Source organism: Diadema antillarum, unplaced genomic scaffold (genome assembly GCF_040938485.1).
Source record: "Diadema antillarum isolate AM-2024a unplaced genomic scaffold, OU_Dant_1.0 seq00000413_RagTag, whole genome shotgun sequence".
Lineage (NCBI taxonomy): Eukaryota > Metazoa > Echinodermata > Echinoidea > Diadematoida > Diadematidae > Diadema > Diadema antillarum.
In genome coordinates this window covers 330,814-357,845 of record NW_027271399.1, presented here as the reverse complement: position 1 = coordinate 357,845, position 27,032 = coordinate 330,814, and the positions used below count along the sequence as shown (strand labels likewise).

Sequence of the window (27,032 nt, the reverse complement as noted above, 5' to 3'; positions counted from 1 at the left end):
CCAAGCTAGCACAGAAAATACTAACCACAACAGCAACAACCATCATAAAAATACCCATTCAGCTTTCAAATAAGAATAAAACAAAAACAGAGAGACAGACAACAAAAAAGCGCCATGGTGAATATCTTATCAGGCATACAGTGATACAGGACATGTGAGATAGTTCAGCTCTCACTGAACTCTCACATGTTTTCACCATACACCAGGCAAGGAGGCAAGTTATTTCACCAAGATTAGGTCCTATAGTAGTCTCCATCATGACCACTCTGTTGTAGATTCGAGCCCTCCTGCCTCAATATATCCCCAGCATACAACAAAAAAACATTCAAATAGTGTTTTCATCCCCTGGAGAACTAAAATTGCTCACAAAAATATGGTAGTGGGACCAGAAAAAACATGTCTTGGCGGATGTACGCAAGTTTCCCAAAAAATATGACAAGAGAACCAACACGAGCGAACAATGAAGTGATACATCTGACTAAAGAAAAACCCCAACATCTGCTGATCTACAGGTGAATTTCGTCAGCACTAGTCAGGATTTACACTTGACATTGCGTCGTAATTTGATTAAAACAAGAACAAAACAATGGCTATTGTTAAACAGTTACATTGTCAAAACTCAACTTCTTCTTGGCCGATTTTCAAAATTTTTGTATCTATCGAGAGCTGAATTCTTAGACTAGCAGGTCCCAAGAGCATATGCCGTGTGAGCCTGCATAAAGAATGTAAAACCCTCATACACGTCCTTGTGAACACACACAAGTCAACTGGCCTGTCCATACTCCTAACGATAGAGGGCCAAATCACCGCGGCCCCGAGGATCGAACATCAAACAGCAGTGATAACGATCAGACTGACCTCGTTACGTAAGAGGTCGTTTACTTGTTCGTTGGGGCACTGATCCCTTGTAATCCTGTGTTGAGTGATAGGGAAAACCCTCAGGGCAGAGTGCCCACTCCTTTTTGTCTCACCTCCCTGGTTGAACTCAAGTCAGGCAATAAACCCGAGCTGTGGGGCTGAAATACCTTTTTGTTTATATGTCCTATGATCCTCCAAGGATGATGAGTCAACCACTCCCTAGAGGCCTGGGAGGGGGGAGGAGGGTTGATTGCTACACCCTGGGCCACCTCACTCAAGGTCGTATGGGGTCAGCACAGTCAGACGAAGAACACAGAGGGTGGTGCCCTCTTCATAGTCTTTAATCCAGACACATTCATATAATCTGCATCACTGAAATGTCTACTCACAGAGTGGTCAAAACCCTTCAAAGATAATTGCATGAATTTAAGCAAATGATTTTGAAGCTTGACTTGCCACATATTGTAACATGCTGTATGATAAAGCATTAAGAATATCTCGTTAGTGAAATATGACTGAAGTGAAAGAATGTCTCATAGATTTGCCATGAAATATTAGTTCCCAGTGTAGTGTAGAGGGTGTGGCAGCTTCCAGAAGTTGGCATTTGTCCAAGTGCAGGTAAATTGTGTGGTCATGAGGAGAAAATATCAAAATTGACACCATCTTGACAGGTCAAGAGGTCAGATACAACTGAACAGAAGTGGAGTGAAATATTTTTCTCTTTGTTGGTGTCTCTTGCGACATTTAATCATGAATTCGGTCTTGATATGATCTTTAAATCTCTGAAGATTTTGTCACCCAAGTGCATAATGTGCATGAACACTGATAGCAACATGATATCAATGCTGACTGTTTTAGGGGACAGAGCATGCAAGATGGTCTATGGGTGGGTTTGAAATGCCATTGAAGAGGTTGTTAACCATTTCATACAGGAACCTGGTAGCTTGTGTAAAGTTTACGGGGATTTCAGAATTTAGTATGGAGCGGGTTAATCCCTTGTGCATTCACACCATGAGGTTGAGAACATTCTACATACTTCAACAACAAATATTGTGGTCCATTATATGGGCTAGTCAAAGTACTAATGTGCTTCCTTTCAACTTGTCCCCCAAACTTTTGCTGAGTCTGTATTAGAGACTGTCTTCAGGTGCTCTGAAGACTGAGCGAAAATAGCACAACTTCCTGGAATCACAACATACTTTTGGGTACAAATGTAGACTGAGCAAAAATATCACAGCTTCCTAGAATCACAACATACAAATGTGTAAATGTCAATTCTTTGTGAAGTATAATTTATCTCTGTTTTTAAAGCATTGCACAGGATTTGAAACTTTGTTTAATACAATTGCACTCTACAAAAATAATTAGCTCTCTATGTAGTTTGGTGTCTTTTGCTAGTACTTGTAAGAAATGTTCCCTCAACAGAGAACATCCTAAAATATCTAACCATGGGCAAACAGGAAGAGTTCCAGTGTGATGTAGTCTTTCATTGCTGAGTGGTATTTGAATTATCCATATATTACTATATGATAATTTGGGCAGAATGAAAAGGAAATATATGTTCACAATATATTTCTTTGTTGAAATGAACCATTGTGTTTTTCTTCTTCTTTGAAATTAATGTATTATCTTGATCTTTCATGATATGCAAGCTGCAGCATTAAAACAAGGTGACTGAAACTGAATTTATTTTTGTAATCAAAATAATTTCAGAAAACTTTCTCTGTAATATATTGAATCATATTTTTTTGCACTATGCTACTCAGTTTCACTAATCACCTAGAAAATAAAAAATGAAAATGAAAATGAACCTGACATTAATGGTAACCTGGTTCTTTTATGTCTTTTCAAGACCCGTATTAAACTCGCCCCAGCTGTCTCTTACTGTCATAGCAAACTTTCTGATAATGTGTAAACAATGTTTCTTTCGGGTTGTGGCATATATTTAAGCAAAAAATGAGAATGAAATAAGCCCAGACAATGTGTACTTGTCCTGTGGGTGCCGACATATTTTCCTGCCCTCTTCCTTCTGAAAGGAAAAGAGCTGATTGACTAAATATAAAATACAAAGAGATATCTTTTGGAACCATTCCTGAGGCCCCGTGTATGAGTCACATACACAACACTCCCTGGCAGTGGCACTTATTTACATGTGGTGCAGATGGTTCAAATAAAATGGCTCATGATCGATACAGGAATGTTCAAACAATGTTATCTGTTAAGCAGGCTCGACACACACCGTAAGTAGACCACACAGGAAGTAGTTGAAGTTGCTTAGTGCTCCTGCATTAGAACAGCACTCGACTTTAACATTATGGAAGAAATGGCAATATTACCATAACACTATTAAACATTTTATATGTCACCATCAGTGGAATATTGTAGCATTTCATCAGAGACTGGTACATGTAGCTACATGAAAAGTTTTAAAGGTTTATGGCACAGGCAAAGTCCAGTTGATCCTGGCTGTAGATATTGCACTATTATTGAGATCAGAATCCTGCAGCTATTAAACTATTCATAAGCATATGATCAAGTTTGGTATCTATCAGCTAATATCATCTAGCTTCATTTGAAAGACATGCCCACACATGTCATTTGAGCATGTTTTTCTCATGGCTTTATTGTCAGAGCTACCATACTGGTGTGCTTTTACCAATTGCAGTATTTTTCTTTTGTTTATTCTGAATCCAAAATATGATTACATTGTTTTGATATCAAAATCACTTTTTTCTAAACTCTAGTTTAAGATGCCTTTTGCATGCAAATTCTCCATTTCACCACAAAGTACATGTAACTTGCTTTCAGAATATATGTTTTGTTTTTGTGTGTGAAGGTTGGCAGCCCTATAATATTCAAATTCATCTGTTGATCAAATGTAAATGATGCAATACAGATTTCCAAATTGGTTTTCAGTGCATTTGTATACCTGCTGTTGATTCATACCCCTTATGTAAAAGAGCATGTGTGTAGAATTTGTTCTGAATTAAAGTACAACTTCACCACAAAAACATGGTCTTTTGTAAAGGATTGTTTGGTCCTGATGCCAATCTGTAACTGAATGTTGAAAGTGCTGTGAAACCAGTCATTGACTGTGTAAGGGCGCTATATAAATGATCTGATTGTATTGTATTGTATTGTATTGTATTTTAACAGCAGTACAATTTGTCTGAATTGTCGGAAAAACGAAACTAAAATTGAAGTATTAATTCTTCAGAACACTGTGTGCAATGTAAACATTTATTCATATACGTTGTATAATACATACAGACTGGCTACTTACATGTACTGTACTGTATGCGCATAAACATACCGGTACTCAAAGATTTGTATTTTAGGCCTACGTGTAATGGATTCACATCATGTACAATGTACTGACTGTGTGGAGAAATATGAGGTTGGGATTGTTTGTTTTGTCATGGAATTGAGGGGAGAGAAGAGATCACCAGGTGTAGTGCAATGTCTGCAGACCGGAGGGTTGGGTGTCTGTGTCAAGGGCAGTCATACAAGGCTTAGTCAACATTAGGTGCATTCATATTGACAGTGAAGTATTGCGGTATTTCAAATACCACCATATATCATGACAGTGAAATATTGCGGTATTTCGAATACCACCATATGTCATGTTGCACATTTCAAATAACGCAGGTTTTTATCATGTGAATGCAGGTGCATTCCAAAATACTGTGGTTTTGGGGATTGTAATGCAAACTTCGAACAAAATACACCTGCATGATTTGAGTGTGAATTGTGTCATAAAACCCCATTGATCTTACAGCAGTTTGATTCTCACATGACCTGACAGACTTCATGTCTTTTCCCATTGCAGATACACAAAGTATGCTTATGCGCAATGCTTACCAGAAATACCATGGTATTTCATGAATGAGAATGATACAAAGTGCATTACGGCTGTATCGATTACCACATAGTATTTGGCCAATGAGAACGGTGCCAAGAATTTACTGTGGAACCTGATACTATGGGAATTCCAATGTGAATGCACCATGTGTGCTCATTAGCTGTGACTCAAGGGGAGGCGTGTGAACAATTTAGGTTGTAAGAGACCTCCTCTGCTGCCTCTAGCTAACAGTGACCCCAATGGTCCCATAGAAAGAAAAGAAAGGCCTGTCAGATTGTGTGTTCAACATGAATTGAACTCCTTCTCCTATCCATGAATTCCATCTGGAAGTGCAATTCATATTTTCATACTCCCCAAGAAGTTTCAATGATTCTTCTTGGATATAAATTGCGCATTTCAAGCTACTGGTTTTCCTGGAAGCGGAGAATCGCATGTAGACCATTTATTGAATGAAGTGTAGGATTTCGGAATTGAACAGCATCCAGTGATACACAAATGTTCCTAGACAGTGATTATGGGGAAAGTTGGGTGCATTAAAAAAAATGGAAAGCAGAGAACCTTTTCCATATAATATAGTATAGTAACTACTATTTGTAAGCTTGTATTTTATATGATGGTATTACAAGGTTTGTATCATAATTATTAAACTGTATGTAAATAATTTCATTGATATTGTTAGAATTCCTGAAAACAACCATATCATTGTTTAGTGTTCTTTTGGGGTCTTGTGTTTCTTTGCCACACAGTTTTTTGGTTTGTTAGTTGTTAATTTTTTTTGGGACACAAAAACAGGAAGCACCAGACAGATTCTATTCCATGGGTGCAATGCAGAATAGGAAGTTTTGCATGCCCCTGTGAGTGATACATTATATGGCTGTAGGTTATAGATTGAAAATTCACAGGGTACTGGCAGTATACATACTATTCAGTGGAAACTAGGAACTAATATTAAACAGTCGAGGATGAGTCTCAAATATACTCGGGCAGGTGTCTATGGGAAATGCGTGCTGTAGCAAAATCAGTCCGTCCTCATTGGGTTAAGCAGCCAAATGCTATTTCCTCCTCCAATGCTGTTGGTGCTCAAAGGTAGTCAGAAAAACGTAAGGTAGTCACAAAAATATACATATATTTAAGGCAGTCACAGAAACTCAAGGATCTGCGCACAACTCCTTGTGTAGTCACAGAAACCACATGTACATATTGTAGTCATGACTATCCAATCTCGACACTAAATGAAAATATGCATGCAGAATGCGACATATTACCAAAGAAACTAGAGAGATATTTCACCATGGGTAATCACTGCACTGGAGGTTTTCAATTAAATTAAGAGTGATATTTGTAGTCAGTAGAACCACTATAGCACATGTAAAAGTGCAATTTTGTGACCTCCACCATAGTAAAGTCTGAGAGATTGTGATTGAAGATGACGTTTCCATTGCTTGTTTCTTTCTGAATGTGGATGTGAATGCCCTGTTGAAACATAATTGTTTTCTTCAATCTCTGTAATTTGCACAGTGTACATTTTGGTGTTTAAAAATAAAGATGGGGTTCAATTCATTATTTATAATGTATGTTCAGGATAGGTAGATCATACAAACCAGGTCTAGAGATGGACATGGTATTTAAGGTTTGATTTTTGCCTCATTCCTGTAATGACTGACACATCGATGGGGGAATTTGAACATCAGATAGAGGAACAATCCTGCCGTGCACACTACTTCGTAAAATGTCAGAGGACTTGTGTTCTAAATGTGAATGCCAGCTGTCAATATTGTTTGCTCATTACCAAATTCCCTTTTTTTTTCACCCTGTGCATAAACTCCGCAAGGCTTTCCTGTTATTGGACTGGGTTTGCCAAACTCACCTTCATGCAGTAACGTTTTCAAGGCCTACAATCAGATGCTTGAATGCACTCACATTTTTTACGGACTTGCCTCCAGTTTAATTACACATTATCTGCTTACTATTGAAGTTATTGGTACTGTTACAATGTAGATTTGGATGTATCCAAATGAGGTAAAGTAGTTTGGTCACTGGAGCAGTAGTATGCTAAGCTGCACATGACCACTCCATTATAATGCTTAGCCTCATTAAGTGACACCAGATGTAAGACACTGTTGACGGGGACACATCACATGCAATGCTTCAGCCATTGTGAAGTTTTCTAGCCCAGGTCTTTACTATGAGAAATATTGTGACTCTGAGAGACATATTGTTCTATTATACAGCACATGTCCACTCTTATGATTTCAGAAACATTCATACTTTATTTCAGTGAGAGACCATATTCCTGTGAATACACATACGTAGGTGTACTCATGTATTCAATGTATTTAATTTCCAGTCACTGTATATTTAGTTCATATTATACCCAATAATCCTAATGAACAAGTTTCAATAATTACTTGAGTCTATGCTTGCTCAATGCTGGCATTAGGTGTTGCTATATTAGGCAAGCCTTCAGGAACAACCTAAGTCATAAAAGTATTCATCAGATTTGGGTTTATTAGTAAACTGGTCTATTCCAAGGTACATTTGTATAGAGTCATCATTTTGATGTTATACATTACCTGTTGGGATTTTTGCAAGTTGTTATTTTCAAATACAGGTTAACAGTCATACTGTAAGTGATCTGATAAAATCTTACTCTGTAGGAATAGTTATTCTTGAGGTCGTTGTTGACAGAGTTCAATATCACACAAAGTCAATGTGTCGCAGGAAAAGCTGAATATTTCAGGGGATTTAGTTTCACATAAATCTATACCCTTTACATTTCTGCATCCGTCATTTTGATGAATTATTTTTGTAATAACTCTCGTATGAAGTGATCTCCTTGCAATATCATATAACATTAGCACATCTGTGTGTTGTGTTTCTGTGAGATATAGTCTTTTGAACACTCTTATCAATCCTGAATAGTCTTACATACAAAAGGGCTTTTTACACTTGTGTTTCTTAACCCCGGACTTTCTCTGACCCAGGACTATCGTTAGTCCCGTACCAATTTTTTCAGCTTTTTACACTCACCAATTAGTCCCGTACTATCTCTTGTCCGGGGCTAAGGAGAAAACTGACCTTTTTACACTCGTATTTCTTAGCCCCGGACTTTCCAAACCACATGAATATTCATGATTACGCTGTGTACTGTACACGTACACGCACGCACCGGCAGCACTTGATTACCTGTTTCTGATTGGTCAGTGAGGGTCGGACTTCGACTCCTTCGCTTAGCCCAGGATTATTTTTTCGTTCTGTTTACACTCACTTGCTTGGCACCGCAATTGCGGTGCTAGCACCGCAATTGCGGTGCTAACCCCTGCTATTTTGCAGGGCCAGATAGTACCGTACTATCGGTGGGGCTAGCCCACTTTGGCAAAAACAAGTGTAAACAGAAAGTGGGCTAAGGATAGTCCCGTACCAACGGTGGGGCTAAGGCCCCCCCTTAGCCCCACCGTTGGTCCGGGGCTAAGCAAAAATTTACAAGTGTAAAAAGCCCTAAAGTGTATGACAGATCACATTTTTTTTTCTGAAATGTAGATTCTAGCAATGATATCTCATTTTAGCTACTATGACAATACTCAATCACCCAAATTCATGATCTACTTTGATCTGATTAATGTAATGAATCAAGGTGAAATGGTATAAGACCTTTTAGATCAACAATTAACAAGGAACTTGTGATATTCTCCCAAGGGAATTAATTAACAGATCAGATTGTCGTTCCAATGACGGGCATACTCACAAATACCATACATACCCAGAGATTGTGCAAGGTTATGTAATATCCCAAGCAAGGTGTGTGCATAGGTGTAGGTAGGTAGGTAGGTGTGTAAGGGGGTAAAGTAGCTTAGAGATGTGGTGTTAGAGTAATAAATAGCTTCCTCATAGTGTGTATTCTTTGTCCTAGAATCCACTTCAAGAGGTAGAGAGTCTTCTATGACACAAAGCTGCTTCCTCGTACTGAGGATAAACAGTATAGAGGAGATAGTACAGAGTACAAGTTAGTTTGCTGGATACATAATGTCACTACACACAGTCTACCATAATACTTTTTTACCATAGTTTTGTTTTTTAGCCTACAGCTTGTAGTAATTTTTTCTGACTTTGTCATTCTTTCTGCTGAGATATCTATATTTTGAAATAAAATCTACACCAGTGAATTTGATGCACTGCTCTTTAAGAAAGATTGTTTTCTTTTTGATAACCAGAAGGCATGCCTGAGGACTGCCTGACATACTAACAAACACTTCATGCAAACTGGAATCTGGGCGTTAAATGTTTTCAGTGGGAACTGTTTCCAGTGGGAACACAAAGGGAAGAGCTTGTTGAAAAGTCCTGAGAAAAATATACTTAAATTTGGATACACTTGTTGACTGTTCTGATCATTCGTTGAAATGCAAATTTGCATATTATTATCATTATCATCATTATGATGATGATAATGATGATGATTATTATTTTATTGTTATTATTATCATTATTATCATTATCATTATTATTATTATTATTATCATTATTATTATTATTATTATTATTATTATTATTATTATTATTATTATTATTATTATTATTATTATTATCATTATCATTATTTATCATTATTCATGAGACACATATTTTCTTCCACTTGCATTGTTGCATTTAAACAGATGGATGGAAGCATGCATACGAGAAGACTTGCCCCCCACCACGGAGCTGGAGGAAGGGTTGCGCAATGGTGTCTACCTGGCCAAACTGGCACACTTCTTCGCCCCGCAGAAAGTCCCTCTCAAGAAGATTTATGACAGAGACCAGACAAGATTCCAGGTAACTTGATGAGTAAAGAAAAAAACAAGTGCTATTCCCAGTTGACATGAAATCTATAAGCAACTTAAAAAACAAACAAACAAACTAAAAAACTAAACCAGAAATCGGCACAGGTGAGATATTTGTGAAAGACCCATGGCAGAAGATGAATAAGTCAATCTAATTCCAAATGTAGATTTGATGCATCTCTTTTTAACAGAAGTTGTTCCCTACAAACGCCAATCGTTTTGTTACACCTGGTCATCAAAATGATAGCATTTGGGATACATTGAGCACAAGTCAGCCTCCGTCAGCTGAATGTTGTTCTAGGGCCTTTAAGATTTCAAGAGAATAGGACAAGATATAAAAAATAACTCGTATCTCAACCGTCATATCTGCAGGTAGCTGGGCCAATTTTTTTTCTCTTTTTTTTTGTGGTGATATTGTTGAACACAATGGTTGACCATAGCCTTTGGTGTCAGCTTTGACCATCTGACACCATTTAGCGCCTAACTGTAGGTCAGGCTGTCAACTGATCTTGTGATAAGAAATGATTATGTTTATTACCAGACTTTCTATTGTCCTTTCAGTATGAAGGGATCTTGAGGTCACTCTAACATGATGTACAATGTATTTCCTTGATATCCTATGAAGTTACTCAGTAGGTGTTACTAGTGATAATAGTGGCAGATGAATACCATGTGTGGTGTACAGTACATTATTTTGATGCTTAAAGGTATAATTTACCATTTGCAGATGAAACAAAAACCCAGCATTAGTGCTTCTAAAATGTGACTTAGGAATAGGAACTACCAATGTAAAAATTTGAATTAGTATAATCGACGTTCAGTACTGTTAACTATATACAAAACATGAACAAAAGTTGTAATAAAAATATTTCCAGACTAAACCATCTACAGTTATGGTTTAATGAGAAAAATAGTGATATCTCCTTACATTTTAGGCTTTATTGCAAAAATTTCATATGGTAGGATGTTTTGTGATACAACTGACCTACACATATGCATCAAAAGTGATATCTTGAACATTTTTTTTTTGAAAATCACTGCTCCCAAAGGTAAACAGGACCTTTAAATGAACATAAGTTTGAGACACTAAATTTAGATGCCTGTTATTTTGCCGATGTATAGAGATGACAAACGCTCCTCCTCCACCGCACAACTTGTAGAGCTCTTTTGGCTACACAATGTTAGCGGAGGAAGAAGTGTGTGTGAATGTGCTCAGCCAGTGGTTCAACGTAACTTCAAACTCGCAGGGCATCGCTATGTGCCTGCTGATCCCCCACCTAAATTTAGTTGCTCTACCGAGGTCAGCATATATTAACCTAAGGATTACATCTGTTCTCTTCCATCTATCTGTCTGCTCATGGTAAGCCTTCAGGAAGATGTCCACCTGTGGGAACGAACCTCATCCCACTGCTACAAAGCCACTACCATCACCACTTTATAAATACTCACTTACTCATTCTCCCCATTTGAAGTAATGACTTCATTGAGTGCAGGGGCCTGTTTTATCAAAATATGAAATAAATTCTAAATTTCCTTACCACACAGGCTGCCCTAGACTTACAGTTTAAATCAACTATATAATCAATACTAACTCTTCATAAAACAGGGCACAGATTCTCCTTTTCTTACCTACACTTTTTTCTTCCCATTTTTCATTCTTTTTTTTCCCTTTTTTTTTTGGTGCCATTTTATAAGGATAATGTATGCCAAGGAGAAATGAATTCCTAAATGTTGACAGATAGAAATACAGCAACAGCTTGAGATCTGTGAAAGTTTAGGTGCAATTAAAAGGCAACTGCCGCCAAGAAAGTTGCAGCATGTCGTTTGATTGATGTTCAAACAATTCATAGTAGTTTTCTCAATATTCATCTTTCTTGTGTGTGTGTGATTTCAGATTTAAAATTAGTTTTCTTTGGGGGAGATTTCCATTTGATGCCATCGTCCCCTGTAACCAAAAGAATGTTTGCAGACTTGTTGGTGTGGTAGTGTGAGGCATCAAGCTTCCAGGTCCTGCTTCTGTGTAGTGAGTGTTTTATGGGTACAAGGGTAAAAACCTGTCCCTGGTGTCTAGTCCTAGTAGCAGCAACATTTCTATCCATATATAGTTAGGTTCACATGCTGTTCCTAAACTTTAAGTTTAAGTTAAAAACTTAACTCTCAATGATTAGCTTGTATCCGGGTCAACCTCCAGCTGCACTATTGTGTATGGGCATGAGGTCATCTAGCAAAGACTCTGCACTTCTGGTGTAATCATCGAGTGGGATTCGCTCGTAAGTTATGACTTAAAGTTTAGACGTTGTGTGCGTGTGAATCCCCGTCGTGAATTCACGAGTGGAGCTAATCATCGACAGTTCAGTTTTCGACCAAAACTTCAAGTTTGGCAACTGTGTGTGAACGTAACTTTTATTTTGTTTACTGCGAAAGTAAAAGTCTTCCCCCCCCCCCCCACAGTGAAATTGGTTGAATGAAAGGACAAAAATGCCAGCGATTTGAATCAAAGAACACGAGTATCAAAAATTGTGGTTCTCCCGACCCGTCAAAATGAGATGAAAACAAAACCCCCCGCAGGTGCGCTTTTCATATCTCATGTTTCCTAGAGATGAAGGGTAATGTAAAATTACACATAATTTTGCCCAACAATTTATTATTCCTGACAGGGCTTTTCCAAAATATCAGTGACAGTGCTTTTGACGAGTTGCTGTTTAAAAAAAAAAGCAAAACTCTGAAACACTGATTATTTGTTTGACTTCATCTGCATATTAATGGCAAGATTATCTTCAGGCTTGTAAGATGATCTATTGTTAAAGTGAAACACTGCTACTCAAATGTGAGTGTAATTTGGCAAATTTTTTCCCCCACTGACCTCTTTTTCAAAGTGGCAAAGATGTCGTAGACAAGGAGTGTCTTGCCAAAGTACAGTCAAGTGTGACTACGTGTGCTTTGTGAAGTGATCAGAATTATGTATGGGGGGCTAATTAGCCACAGGATATACCGCGGGAGGGGGCTTGGTAATAGAAGATTTTCCGCTCCCGGGGGTTTTTGTGGCTTTTTCAGGAGCTGCTGATTCAATGGTTCCACCCCATGCTAGGTCAGCATCCTGCAGCGGGAGCAGGAGCTGATTCAGTCCGTCGCCATGGCAACCACCCACACCCTTAAAGAGAGGGACTTGCAGCTGATGACGGAAAGCAGAAATCCCATCACTTCCAGAAAATAATTTGCTCAAGTTTATTGCAAGGGTGTGCTGCAGTGTGTGTCTTTTAATAGCATTAACACTTTTTTTTTTTTTTTTGGGGGGGGGGGGGTAAGGGTATATTTACTGTATGTTTTAAGGAAGCATGCTGCTGGGTTCCAACAAACTCAGCCATGTATTAGTTTCACATGGGCAAGCAAAACTTAATTGTATGTGAAGACAATGTCAAGACAATTACATGTACTTCCTTTTCTCCTCTGTTGTTGTTGTTTTTTCCAGAACCTCCAAAATGCAATTTTAAAAGAAAATTTTAAAAATATCAGATGAATGAACCTCAGAAAGAATCCAGGATAATCCTACAATGTATATTTGAAGAGATAATGAAAGCAGAAACTTGATATCAATATTGATGATGAATTGGACACCTGTTTCATCAGGGTGTAGCAACTGTTTATGGGTCTTGTACCTATCAAATAATATCAGTGGAAGAAGAAAGAATATAACTGTGATCTTTGTGACTTTACTTTTAGGTATCAATGATATTCACCAGTTGAAGAACAGAAAGGCTAGAATCTGAGACATAATAATCGAAGAGCTAGCATGCTCTTGGGTCTGAGCCAAACACTGTTGTTAAACATGATGCATTTCATTCATTTGCTTTCATTTCCTCTGTTCATGTTGAAGTGTCAACACTCTAAAAAGTTTTTGTGTTTTGATAGTTTTTGTTTAGTTGGGTTTTCGTAGGAGGTGGCAAGTTTGTGGTTACTGTATCTGTTTATACATTGTAAATATGTTTGCTGATTCTGGCACGATTCCCTTTGGCATTGAAACATTGGCAAAGCCCAGCTATGGCTATAACAGTATAAAGAAGCTCAAGAAGGATAATGCAAGCAACCATGTTTTGTTTGACAAGGCATGTCATTGCTGACTGCACATGCTAAAGGGAACATGCCAAGAACTGCAGTACAGTGTAGATGATGGCACTGTGTTTGATGAAAAGATTTCTAACCCCCCACCCCAATCCCATTCTTTAGTGTAATGCTATAAGTTTATGTGTTGCATAGTCTCAAATGTGACAATATACCAAAGTAGTTGACCTAGTTTTGGGGACAAGTGATGGAATGTTACAGTCTATCTCTCTGCCAGGGAGTGATGTCGCGACATTTATGTGAGACAGATTACAAGTCCATACCATATTGTCCATATTGTTTGTCTATGAAGTGAATTGAAATCTGCACGGAGACATTGTTTAGAACTGAAGGTTCAGCATGGGGTGCAAAATGGCGCCTTGTAAATCCGGACTGTTTTGCACAAATTTAGAGCTGTCCCAGAGAGATACCTAACCAGAGTACCTAACCTCTTTCAGGTTATTTGAGGCTGCTTTTATCTAACTGGAGAGAGAGAGAGAGAGAAAGAGAGAGAGAATCTTGTTTCAAAACACGTTTCGAATGGCGTTTACAAATGTGGTTTGAAATGGGATTCTCGGGGTGCCACGTTTATCCAACCATCACACGATTCGAGTGTTGTCACTGCGCAGCTTCTTTATGCCGTTTGACCCAGGAAGTAAAGGTAAACTGCATACCACCGAACATGCCTTCATTATTCACGCACAATGATTGGTGAAAAACTCATATGGAGCATGCTTATCTCTGCAACCAAAAACAGCTGGGCGTTGACCTTGGGATTTATTTCTGCGTTTCAAAACGGCATTACGTTTTTCTACTCGCGGAAAGGATCATGGTCTCAAATGTATTTCAAAATGCCCTTTGAATGGCGTTTCAAATCGGTGTGAATGGCATGGCATTTCAAATCGGTGTTTCTAAACAAGTTTGAAAACACAGTTGCGTATATATATCTATCACCCGAAAATGCCTCAAACACGTTTAGGATCGTGATTCTGCCTCAGAAAATTTTTAGATAAACGTACCCTGAGACACCTAAGCCTGCGGGCACTCAATGTATGGCAGCTTATTCTCCCCTGTCTGCCTGATCATGTACAAGTGTACACTAGCTACAAAGGAGCTCCATGGTCTGATTCATTGACTTGTCAACCCTGTGGTAATCAAGGAAAGTGAATTAGGTGAATTACATCCCCAATTACAGCCACAGGACTGGTCATGAGTGGAAGTGGTCAGTCCAAATATTTATAAACTTCCTCTGTCCAGACTTTGGACAGGGGTCTGGGACAGAGTGCGATGAACTCTATAGCAAAGTGCAGACTGACACAAGAGATTGACATCATTAGCAAGTTTGGATGTGTGTCATTTTGTGCGTGCTCATCCTTGCATGGGCAATGTACCTTGTCAACTCTGCAGGGTGATTTAAAAAAAAAAATCATCAAGAGATGACGAAACTTAAAAGGTAGAGACAAATTGTATGAAATTTGAGTGATCAAGGGAAACCTTTAAATCAAAAGCAAAATCAGACAAATATAAAATAATTTGAATATTTCTCTGTAGGTAACCTGTGGTTCTTGATCTTTGACTGTGAAATCTCTCAAATACTACTCCTCTTTTCATCAGGTTTTAAAGAAAACGAGAGTTTGTTCATGTATTTTTTTTTTCAGCTGTCAGAAGGAATTTGTATTTCTCATCGCTGATATCAAAAAGTCGTGACATTTCAGTGCAAGTTGAGCACTGGGCAACTGTGCCAAATTGCACCCGTAACTGCCAAAAAAATTCTTACTTCCCGTAAAGTTTGCTGTGGCAATTTGCGATGTGAACATTCACCACAGAAAAATTGTGATTGTTGTCATGTGACTTCCATCTGGTGTTTGGATTCTTCCTTTGGGAATAATCTTGAGAGGATAGCATGAGAACATGTGGAATGAGTGGGCATTACAAATGTGGAAATCTGTAAAGGAGTCTCCATCCTCGTGACATCGTGGCAAACCTGTTGAGTCTGTGATCGACGTGGCTATATTTACGTTCCCGAAATGATGAAAACCCGAAAATAGCCATCTGTGTCACACGGCCATCATGTGCTGTCATTTAGTTGTGTGTACATAATTATAAAGCCACTACTTCAGTACCAATATTTTTCATAGAAACATTGAGCAGTCTTTGTCATTTTGTCTATTTCAAGATAGCATGAATATGACAAGGACATCATGTTTTGACACATACCCACCAAGTCTATTCAAAATCAATCCTATTTCTCTCTCACAAAATCAAGAAAAGTCTCTTTGGTCTCTGTTTTGGTACAAAATGTGTGTCTACTTATGCAAATCGGAGATTGCCACACAATAAAGGAAAAAATTATAAACTGATCACTCAAGTCTACTGCTAGATTTGCAGTATTGCATCCATTTTCTATCATTTGATAACAGGTTACAGAATGGTAATGACTAAAGATGGCCTGTAAATGAGATTGACTGTTTTTTTTTCATTCTGCAATCTTCTGTATCATTTTTCTACATGATTGTAACAAAGTGCTAAATAGAGATGACGTATGTCGAGGTACATGTATATGTACATAAAATGTCTCCCTGTCATTTGGGAATGGTGTCCCAAAGTCATGGGTAAAGTTACTAAACTCAGGAGCTACTTCACAGCACTTCCTGTTGATTCTTTGTCTTCCTGCACGGAGAGATGAAAATAGATGTTCCCGTGGCAACGCCTCGGTGATAGGATGGGATGGCTGCCTAGTGACGATCCCAAAATATGGGTGAATGTTGGGAGTAAAGATCGTCGTGTTATAAGAACTTGGCACACATGGCTGTGCTGTGATGCACCTTGATATTAGTGTCACAGACTACAGTACACTGTAAATGTGCATTGTGCTATCATTGTACACAGTTAAAGCTTGCAAACTTTGTCAAAGAATATTAGTTAGTGAGCACTTTATACCCTTTCTGAGAATAACAGAGAAAGAAAACATTTTGGTATAAATGATTTTTGTATCAATATGATCCCCTGAAAATGACAGCATTGTTAATCTAGGCCCATTCTAGCAGACCGAGAAAAAGAAAAAATATAAAAAATATTATTTTTGTCACTACGTTGCAAAAAACGATGTTTGTTGTCCATATGTATATGGACACACCAAAGTCATTAATCACACTTTGCATTGCGATGCAAGATGTAAGTTTTATTATTATTATTTTTTTTTTTTACCTAGGTGATTTGCCTTGCCCAATGTGTGTGATGTTCCCTATTACAAGTTTGAGCAATTTGTTCATGGTGCATGATTGTTTTTCTATAGATGTTAAAGTAAAGAACATGCTTTCTTTTTGTCTCCAGAAAACTGTAAGAGAAAGATTCTGTAAAAAAAATAGAAACAACACATCAGCATGAATGAGTGTGAACGAAAGTTTCCCTTTGAATGTGGTGCCCAGAAGCTATTACAATGTACCAACAAAGCATCATATAGGGCCTTTAACTGACTTCTACCCACTATAGCGCTATTGATTGAATGATAGCATTCATCAAGCCAGGGCTGGTTTTGAGTGATAATGCACAGCGATGAAATCAGATACTCTTTTCCTCCCGAAGGTCCGGAGATTGCACTGGCATCTATAGCCCTCTGAAATTCACTCCCAACACACATTGTATGCAGAGTCTATACACGTATATATACCCAATGTGTGTGACAGACAACCAGATAGGGAGAAAAACAAGATATACGTGACTCCTAGCCTTGCCCTCGGGTCTATTGTTTGGTACCTGGTATGGGTGAAGAAGAGAATACCAGCTTTTTCTCAGGCCGGTTGGATCCTCCACGGGTCTGCATAAAGTTGTGCATTGTTTTGCTTTGTGTATGTGTGTGTGTGTGTGTGTGTGTGTGTGTGTGTGTGTGTGTGTGTGTGTGTGGGCGTGTTTGATTCTTGGAACCAGTCTGACCAACTGTGTACTGTGTTTAATGTTGCCTTATGAAGGCATATGTACACTGTGCGTATGTATATGATACAGTATGATCAAAACATATTTACACCAAAGTTATAGAAACAAAGCTTGCTTGCAAAAGGAAGAAGGGCTAATGTCAACAGGTTGCTCCAGCTGTTCTTAGGAAATATCATGTGTGTCGCTATAGAATTGAGAACATTCTTGCAACTTGCCACTAAATTTCGTGAGAGTACTGTGTACATAGTAGACTTCTGATATGCCAAATATTTTGCAAGGTATTTATTTTCGCAATTTCATGAATCCGGTACTATTCGCAAATAAAAAAACAAACAAAAAAAAACATGAAAATATTAACTCCAATCCCGATATGAATGTGACATGCACAACACACATTTTCCCCTTCAGTACGGTGCTCCATGATCACGGATTTAACCTTACGCCAAATTTTCGGGAAGTCCTGATTCATGAAAAATTAGACTTGCTAAATACAGTAACAACTGTGTTGTAGAATCAGATAATAGACATGTTCTAACAGTAGAAGGAATGAGATTTGGATCGCGATTTGAATTGTGATGTTGGACACAAGTGGCTTTAACTTGTTAAGTTTTAATCCCCCATAGCACATTCAAGAACATATGACCTTATAACACAAAAGTGAGGTATAGATGAGAATTCATTGTTACATTGCTATTTGGATTATGATCCAAACTGTTTTTTTTTTCTCATTTGAATGTAAGTGAAAAACTGTGATTCATAATGAAAGTTGAATCATATGTTACAAAGAATGAGGATTTTCTTTGAATATTTGTAATATGATATACAGTACTTTACTGGAGTCAAATTAATAAATGAAATGATATGAAATGAAATGAAATGAAACAGTATTACACCAGTATGATCACCAGGTATTGAAAATAGGGGGTCAAGTCGGGTCAGGTCAGGTCAGGTCAATGAACATGCATTCCTGTGACAGCCAGGGTACCCATTCTTGAGAAGTGCTGTATCTGTGACTGAATGTGTGCAAAAATTTTCAGTGTTCATACCACAGTTCAAAACCAGCTCTTAGTGAGGTTTTTCACTACATTTTGATGTAAGTTGAAACTGCTGTATTTGAATTCTAATCCAAATTTCACTTTTTGCCATTATACACAAATGTAATTGTATGTGAATTAGGCCTTTTAGCTCATTAATTTAACACTAATCCCATCACAGTAAAGGTTATGGTTTCAAATGATCTGCATTCTTTTGGAATGTCCCAAAGTTAAGTAGCACATGCATAAAGAAAGGAGGAAATATGTACCATAAAATTTGCTGAGGTACGCGTATGAAAGGTCAGATGGGATATTGTTCTGAGCCAACAAATTTGTCGTAAAATCGCTATCACACAAGTGTCTCTGTTTTTCATATGGAAAATGGCCAATCATCAGATATCTTCAACAAACCTCTACCTTCGTTGGTACCTTTAAACAACTAACTTTCACGGAAGGTACGATTCCTTGGATCTCTTTTTATTTGCCATTTCCATGATGTAAGATATGCTAAAATCCTGGCATCAGCAGTTAAGAACAGGATTTGTTCAGTTCTCACAACTCAAAGAGTAATATTGCCAACAAACTCCAATAGGTTGTGAATTCCCCCTTTAATCCAAATTTGTTTGATCTGTTATTAACAAGGATTTTTTTTTCACTGTTTATTTCTTTCTAACAGGAAAAGGGCCTCCATTTCAGACACACTGACAACACCGTGCAGTGGATCAGAGCCATGGAAGTGGTTGGCTTTCCCAAGGTAATTACTCCTACTGTACCCTTGTTGGTATTAGACCATCTGGTCATTTCAAAATATGGTTGAACAAATGAAATTACTGGGCCACTGAAACGTGGCTAAGATGGATACAAGCATTTAATAATCCTAATCTGCACGATATGTAGGTGGTTTGTGGAAAAATAAAAAATTATATTGTAGAATTAATGATATTTGCAGCTTGAAGTTTTTGCAAATTAGGCGTTTTCACATCAGCCCGATAAAAATCCAAGCTCGAGATATTTTTTTATTTCCCAAGTCAGAAAATAGCGCGCTATTTCGAAACATCGGGCTGATGTGAAAACGCCTATTGAGGCAACGGCCTTTTTACATGGCATGAAATTTTCATGAAATGTCACTGGCATTCAATGCATAGAGTGTAGGCAATAATTTTCGCATGCATTTTTAATTTCACTCATCTTTGTTATCACAAAATTTGGAAAATTAAAATGCACCCCAAATTTCTGATTTTGCAGTATTTTTTATAGTTGACATTTATGGCAGTTTGTAAATTTGACAGAAAGACTGAAAATCAACATGGGTTTGTGATGATTGGAAAAGGGAATATTTATTATTTTAGTTCAATACATTATTTTTTTCATTCTTGAGAAACCAAGTTATATTAAAAAAGCCCCTCATAAGTGCTAGATATTTCATTAACATTTGATTACAAATGCAAGTGTATCAGATAAGTTGACTGATATCATGACTGATATTTGGTTGGCGTCATTGCGTTATTTGACATCGATGTCTTTCGTGAGAGAGGCGAGCAAACCCCCAGGATACCAGCACCATTTCCCAGGCTGGTGATGGTGTGTGATGAGGTGCGACGGTTGATGATTGTGACTAGTACGGTCTGCGTATTGCCTCGCTCAATACTGCGAGAGGGGCGTCAAACCTTTACTGCTTGGGAGCAGTTCGGCCAAGCATTTCGCGTGGCATGGTTGGATGTGAGAAAATTTTGTCAGCGGTTCATTACACATGGAAAATCTAGCTCATTAATGATTCAGCATAATTTTCAGATGCATGGATAGTTCATGTGTTATCCTGGTCTGTATCTGGTATGAGAAAAAAAAATACACTGTGAGCACTAAAGGAAGAGATAAATGAAAATTGAGCAGCACATACAGTACATAGTCCAGTCTCTGAGTCACTCTTCTTATAGCTCAAGGGTGTGTCAATTCTCTCCAATTTTTTCTTGTCCCTTCCGTCTGCAAAGCATCATTCTTGTTTGATTTTCTTGATCTGAAAACTTTGAAGGATCAAAGTTGGCTCACAGCTGGGTGATTTGTCAATTACTACCGTATGTCATTCAGTTACATATTATTTGACAATGTGTATTTGCTTTTAGATTGTATGAAAATGAATGACACATTGATCAATGAACTGTATTAAGCATACATTTGATGTTTGCAAGTAGGGGTCATAAACATTCAACAATGGTTTACTTCATAGCATCAGTATAGATTCATATTATGAATATGGTAAATTCTTGTCTTGAGACTAGGTTTATCCCCCCCCCCCCTCAAAAAAAGAGCAAAAAACACACAAACAAGTGAAATAGACTATACACCAGGAAAGTGATTTGGAGTAACAGATTTTGTCTTCATTTTATTTCATCTGGTAATATTTTTGGAGTGGATGTGTTGTGTGCTTCTCGATGAGACATTAGAGTTTCATGTATTAGTTGACAACATCGATTTCTTTAACAGAGTACATGTATCTTAAGTTGACAGCTGAGGCCAAAAAACAGAAAACATGTGTTTTCTTTAAGCATAAATTGCCTTAAAATTTTATATGATAATTTGACAAGGATATGATCTGCATTGTTTCTAACATGTTAGTGACATTGATCACTGAATTAATATCCAATTGGTGATGGCGATTTGGCTGCATTTTTGCGCGTTCCTCCCCTCCAAATTTCATTGCCATTCTGTATGATATCATTTCCAAGGCTCATTTGTGTTCAATGGAACTCACAATGGAAGGTGAGCTGAGTATTTTTTTTTTAACATGGCAGCCACTAAACAGGAAAGTGTGCTGGTGATGTCTAACCACAAAGACTCGAGGCAAACAAGTTAATCTTCCGATCTTTCTGCTCTCCTTTTTTTTTTTCTTCTTCTTTACCAGCATATCCTGTTTAGTCCATCTCACGTTACAGCTTTTGTCCTTGTTTCAAAAAATATTGTGAATGCACGTCCACCTTAATCACATGGTAAAATGACCTGTTTATCTTGCTCCTTTTTATCTTATTTTCGTTGAGAAGCCGTTGCAGCATTTTGCTTCCTGGCGCAATATGTATATTAATACATATATTCATATACACATATCAGGGCTCAACGCTAACTGTTATCTCTGGTGTCCTGTTCAGGGCAAGTAAAATCTTTAGATTTGAAATTTTGGTGGTCAGAAAAATGAATATATTGGCCTGAAATAAAACAAAACATGCCAATCCATATTGAATCTTTGCCCTATCAGGCCACCGAAAGATATCTTTTTTGGAGAATTGGTGGCCTGGCAGCAACATACCCCCCGTTCAGACGCAAGCCAGTTTACTGTATACGCTATATATTTCGCGGGGGTTTTATTTTCGCGAATTTCGCGAGTCGGGAGCTATTCGCGAATTTAACAACACGCGAAAATATTACCTTCCAAAATGAATCCCTTGCCTTGATGATACGAAAATTTCAGTACCGTACTAGTAGTATACAGTACCATGTCATGGCTTACCGAACAGACCATATACTGTACTGGCTGAGCTTGTTTACGTACATATAGCACGTCCACGTCTACTTACGAATACTGTAGAGAGCCAATCCATTATCGCAAGGGGACCACTCGTCAGAAATCTAGCGCGATGGACTTAACCACTTCAAAAATGTTGAATTCTAACTTACTAGTTAGCAGAGTTTGGTAAGTTTTTTTTTTCATGCAGTGTATAACTAGTATCATTCTTATTTGCTAGTAAGTTGAAAATTCACACTTTCTTTGCCACTTCATATTTTCTCTGGTCCCCCAATCGCGAATTTAACCACTCGCGAAAATGTGTGACAGCGGCAATTCGCGAAAATTTATGTACGCGAAAATTATAGCGTATACAGTATACCAAAACTCGATAAAGAAGCGACGTATAAAGAATCATCGTATTGCCGACAGATCGTTCAGACGCTAATTTCGACCATTCCGGAAAACGTTGTATAGGTGTTGCAGTTTCTCACTGCGCATGTTGTTATGGTCATGAGTGACAGGTATAAGGTCACCTTTCGTGCGCGCTCCCATTAAGCCCCGCCCAGTTATACCGTTCTATGGTTGCCATACGTTCAGATGCACAACGGACACGATGGAATGCTGATTTGTTATCGAGTTCTAGTTCGAAACGATGCTGTGAACGTCGTTTCGCTATACATTGTTTTGTTAGTCAGCATTCAGATGTATCGTATAGCTATACCGTTTTGGTGTACATGTAGCTGTACCGTTTTAGTATAAATTTTTTTGCGTCTGAACACCCTGTAAATAGTGGCTCCAGGCCACCAAGCCATCTCTAATGTTGAACCTTGTATTGAATATATCTGTTCAGCATCAAACTATATGCCATCAGGACATGAAAGTTATCACATTACCAGCACCCACCCTAAATGAGAATTATGTTATCAAATACTTTGAAACAAATACTGTCACCAACCCACACATTCCTGCTAGTGATAATTTTTATTTTCTTTTTATGACCACTTTTCTGAAAATTGTGAAACAGTCACTGCAAACAGCAGTTATTTGGCATAACGACAAGTTATCTGTGTGTAAAATGAGATTTCCTGTTGCAAAGAACTGCCTGTTTTTGCTTTTTTTTTTTTTTTTGCTTAAAATCAAGGATGACACATTCAACTCTAGTGTATACACACTCGCCACATGTTACATACTCATCTTTTTTGCCTATCTCTCTTTACTTGTATAATTCTACATACTTCCACATTGTTGTAGTATACAAGAATGCCTTGTAATTGCAATTATCACATAACTACCTTTTTGTCACTTCGAATAACTGAGGGCAGCTCTGGTTTAGCACACAAAATGCCTCCTTCATCAGAAAAGCAATAAACGACATCATAGTCGGCATCAGTGTCAACATCAACAAACACTGAAAAGCCAAGGTGACAGTTTAGGGAGGCATGGCATGTATATGTGTTTTGGCTTCTGTTCGTTTGTCAAGTTGTATTAAGCTATATGACTAAGCCATCTGCCACCATAGACTACCGACTAATGATAAAGGCAAGCGGAGTACGGATAAGAAAAGAAATCTTGCAAAGCGGTCTCCCAGACCCACTCGGTTCACGTCTAATGTAGATACCATATGACCGTGCTGGTGCATGCATTGTACGTCTGACAGCTTGCTAGAGCAGTATCTTAATTAGGTTGTCCACATTCTGTGGACTAGTGTTGATTTGCAGTAAACTGAGCAAATGTTAGGATTCTAGGTCATTTCCCTATTAAAGGTAGATTCCCTCCCCCTTCCCCTCCCTCACATACAATTCTTGAATATATTTCAAAGTATAGAATTTGTTCTAGGCGATTAAATACATATTAATGCCCATTGGTAAAATTTCTGGTGTGCAGTGTATGTTTTGAGAAAATTTGGCTAAATCTTTCTCTGGATAATTTCATCTACCAAATCCATAGTATTCTTGAGTTTGTAGAGCAGCAACTGAAATTAAAATCTGAAGTCCATGAATTTAGCATGGATACAGTGCTTGTTGTATGTTACTGTTGTTGGTTTTTTTTTTTATCCCAGAAGAACAGTTTTGCCAGTAACTTGATAGCGGGTTTTTATCCAAAGCTGTTTTTATAGCAAAACATTTCACAAAAATTGTGTGTAGTGTCTCTTGTCTTAAATTGTGTAAAGTGTACGTAACTAAAATGTTTTTCAGATTTTCACTGACTGTATTTAGGCCTCTACACATACAAGTATGTAGATTGTGTAGCTCTTCAACATGTCTGTATCATGCATGGGACAGGTATGTTCTACTTTAATTTAAAAAGACTTCAACTTCAACTTCAAAAAGTACAACTGATAATCCTTATCTACTAGGATATGACACAGGTTGTTATTGCGTTGGCCGAGCCCAAGTATACGTCTATCCTGCCTGTATTTGTGTTGCAGTAATGTGCATCTATACAAGCGAGAATTAGTAATCAATTTTAAGTTGTCTGAACTAAGGCATCTATATGTACATCTAGATGAGGATTAAAGGTTGAAACTAACCATATGGTGTCATGGTAACACTTTGCGTCAGTGGAGGGGGGAGGGGTGCGGAGTTTGCAGCGGCAGTCGGTTAATAATTTTCTACACAGGGCTGTAATTTTCGTGATATGAAGTCAATTGTTTATGAGATAAATGACTCTGGACATTTTGTTCATGATCAGAAATGAAGTGTGCACTTTGCAGCATGCTAACATGTATCAAATTAGCCTGCACTGATAATTTGCCTGCATGCTTGGTAGTACTCCTGTGCCAAAGACCCCACCCCTTCTCCAAAATAATAATAATCATAATAAAAGAGAGAGAGAGAAGGAGGAAAAAAACTAGAAATTTTAATTGAATTCCTCTTCATCTCATTCAAAATATTGACTCTACATCATAAGGCTTATGGTAATAAGAAGAAATTGAAGTCAGTAATTTGCTTGAATAGATGATGCTAGTACTCAAATTCCATAGGAACTATTGGAAAGTAATATAACAAAATTAAGAAAACAACTTGTCTTCCGAGATATTGTGATCGTACAAGTAATGAGGATAATTTGATTATAATAGGTACATTTGTATGATAGTAATGATAATGATGTACACAATTCATACAGCACAAGTATCTGCTGAAGAAGACACTCTTGACACACAAGTTTAGAAATCTACAAAATCAACATACATTGTACTATGAAGTAACTGATACACTGAATAGAAATGACAGGAATGATTTGTGACAATGATTTAATCAAAGCAAGTAACCACATAAGAAGTGTATTAGATATTATGTATGAACTTTTTCACTGAAAATGTATGGAAAATCAAAGTCTTTTTTTCCCCTGCCACATTTTAGGAAATTGAATCACTGTACCCTTTGGAGGTTGGTGAGGACCTGCTTTTTTTTAATAAAACTTTGTTTTTTATTGTTTGTAACAGGAATTTTTAGAGAGACTTTTAAGTATAGTGAAGTCGAAGGTTACATTTGAAGTGGTATTGTATCATTGAGCTATTGTTTATTCTACTTCCAAAATCACGAACAGTACTTTTCAATATTTTTAATTTAGATTTAGCTTGTAAATATGGCATATATCATGCTTTTTTATGTTCTGTTACGGTTTCTAATTTGATGTACACAGATTCCAAATTTTAGAGTGTAATTTTACTTCATTATAAAGTGAACGGCAGCTCAGCCTGTTGGCTGCTACAAAAGTTGTATGTCATTATTTTTTATTACTGTATGTTTTTATCTGTAAATCACGTGAATATAATTCTGTGTGTTATCTGCAACAATTAGCAGTGAGGTTGCAAAATTGATTACCTCCGAGTTACTGTGTATTTTTCTCTTCTATCATCAATTTTCTCCCCCACATACAGATTTTCTACCCTGAAACGACAGATGTGTACGACAGGAAAAACATTCCCAGAACGGTCTACTGTCTTCATGCGCTCAGGTGAGTGACCAGGGCCTTTTCCTTTGCAGTCAAAGCAACCTCAAAAAAATATACATATATATAAGTAAATAGGTAGGTTAATAATCAAAATGGTAACAGTGAAATGAAAGTAATGATAATGATAATAATAATAATAGTGAGACTCTTATAAAGCGCAAGAAAGTAGAAAGTAGAAAGATATTAAGAACAAGGATAAGATGAATATGAAAGCAAAAGAAAACAAGGAGGAAATACGCAATGGGATTTTTTTTTAAATCTGATTATAATATTTTGTATACGAAGGAGTATCACTTTCATTATGCAATGAAATCTCAATTCAACGAAATCGGAGTATGATACTTCTGGTACAATGGTTAACCTTGACAGCCTCAAAGCTTGTTCAAGGCATGCCTGGCAGAGCAACAGCTAATGCATGCGATTTGCATTGTAATGGTATAGATAAAGGGACTGTAATTGTGTGAAATGGGTAAAAAGATAGTTGTTGGCTAGGCTGTCAAGAGGAAACATGCCAAGATTTTTAATTCACCAAAAAAATTCAAAGCTTTCGGCAGGATTTGTAGCTGGGACTGATAATGTCTGTGGCTAGCTTGGGACTACCTCCGCTAGATCTATTCCTTTAAAAAAAAAAGGCAAGTTTTATTGGAAAGAAAATATGCAAATACTTCAGTATAATGTAAATATACTGAAAGTGTCATAATATTGCTGATAAACCCATTGTACGATACAAAAGGCATTCAGAGTGACTAGTACCTTTCGCCTAAATATCGGCTTATTTGTGAGGGTATCTTTAAGCCGTAGTATAACCGCCAATGGGGTTTTTCAAACTGCTAACAAAAGGTCGACTTGCTTTCGCCATTGATCAGCTTTTAAGCAGGTTCGCGTTCAACTTCACGTGAATTGAAAATTCCATATTCGTATGGCCATCCTTTGCCAATTTTGGGACAGTGTACCGCCAGTCAAGGGGTTGTCATGAA

General features: G+C 37.6%; 1 protein-coding gene across 1 annotated transcript in view; it reads left to right on the top strand.

Annotated features, from left to right (window-relative positions):
• The window catches only part of LOC139732332 (ras GTPase-activating-like protein IQGAP1), a 123,236-nt gene that overhangs the window by 11,407 nt on the left and 84,797 nt on the right, over positions 1–27,032 (top strand). The window contains exons 3-5 of the mRNA XM_071643198.1: positions 9,373–9,529; positions 19,279–19,356; positions 25,982–26,058. Of these exons, the coding sequence (XP_071499299.1) occupies positions 9,373–9,529; positions 19,279–19,356; positions 25,982–26,058 (312 nt within the window). The remainder of the gene's footprint in view (positions 1–9,372; positions 9,530–19,278; positions 19,357–25,981; positions 26,059–27,032) is intronic.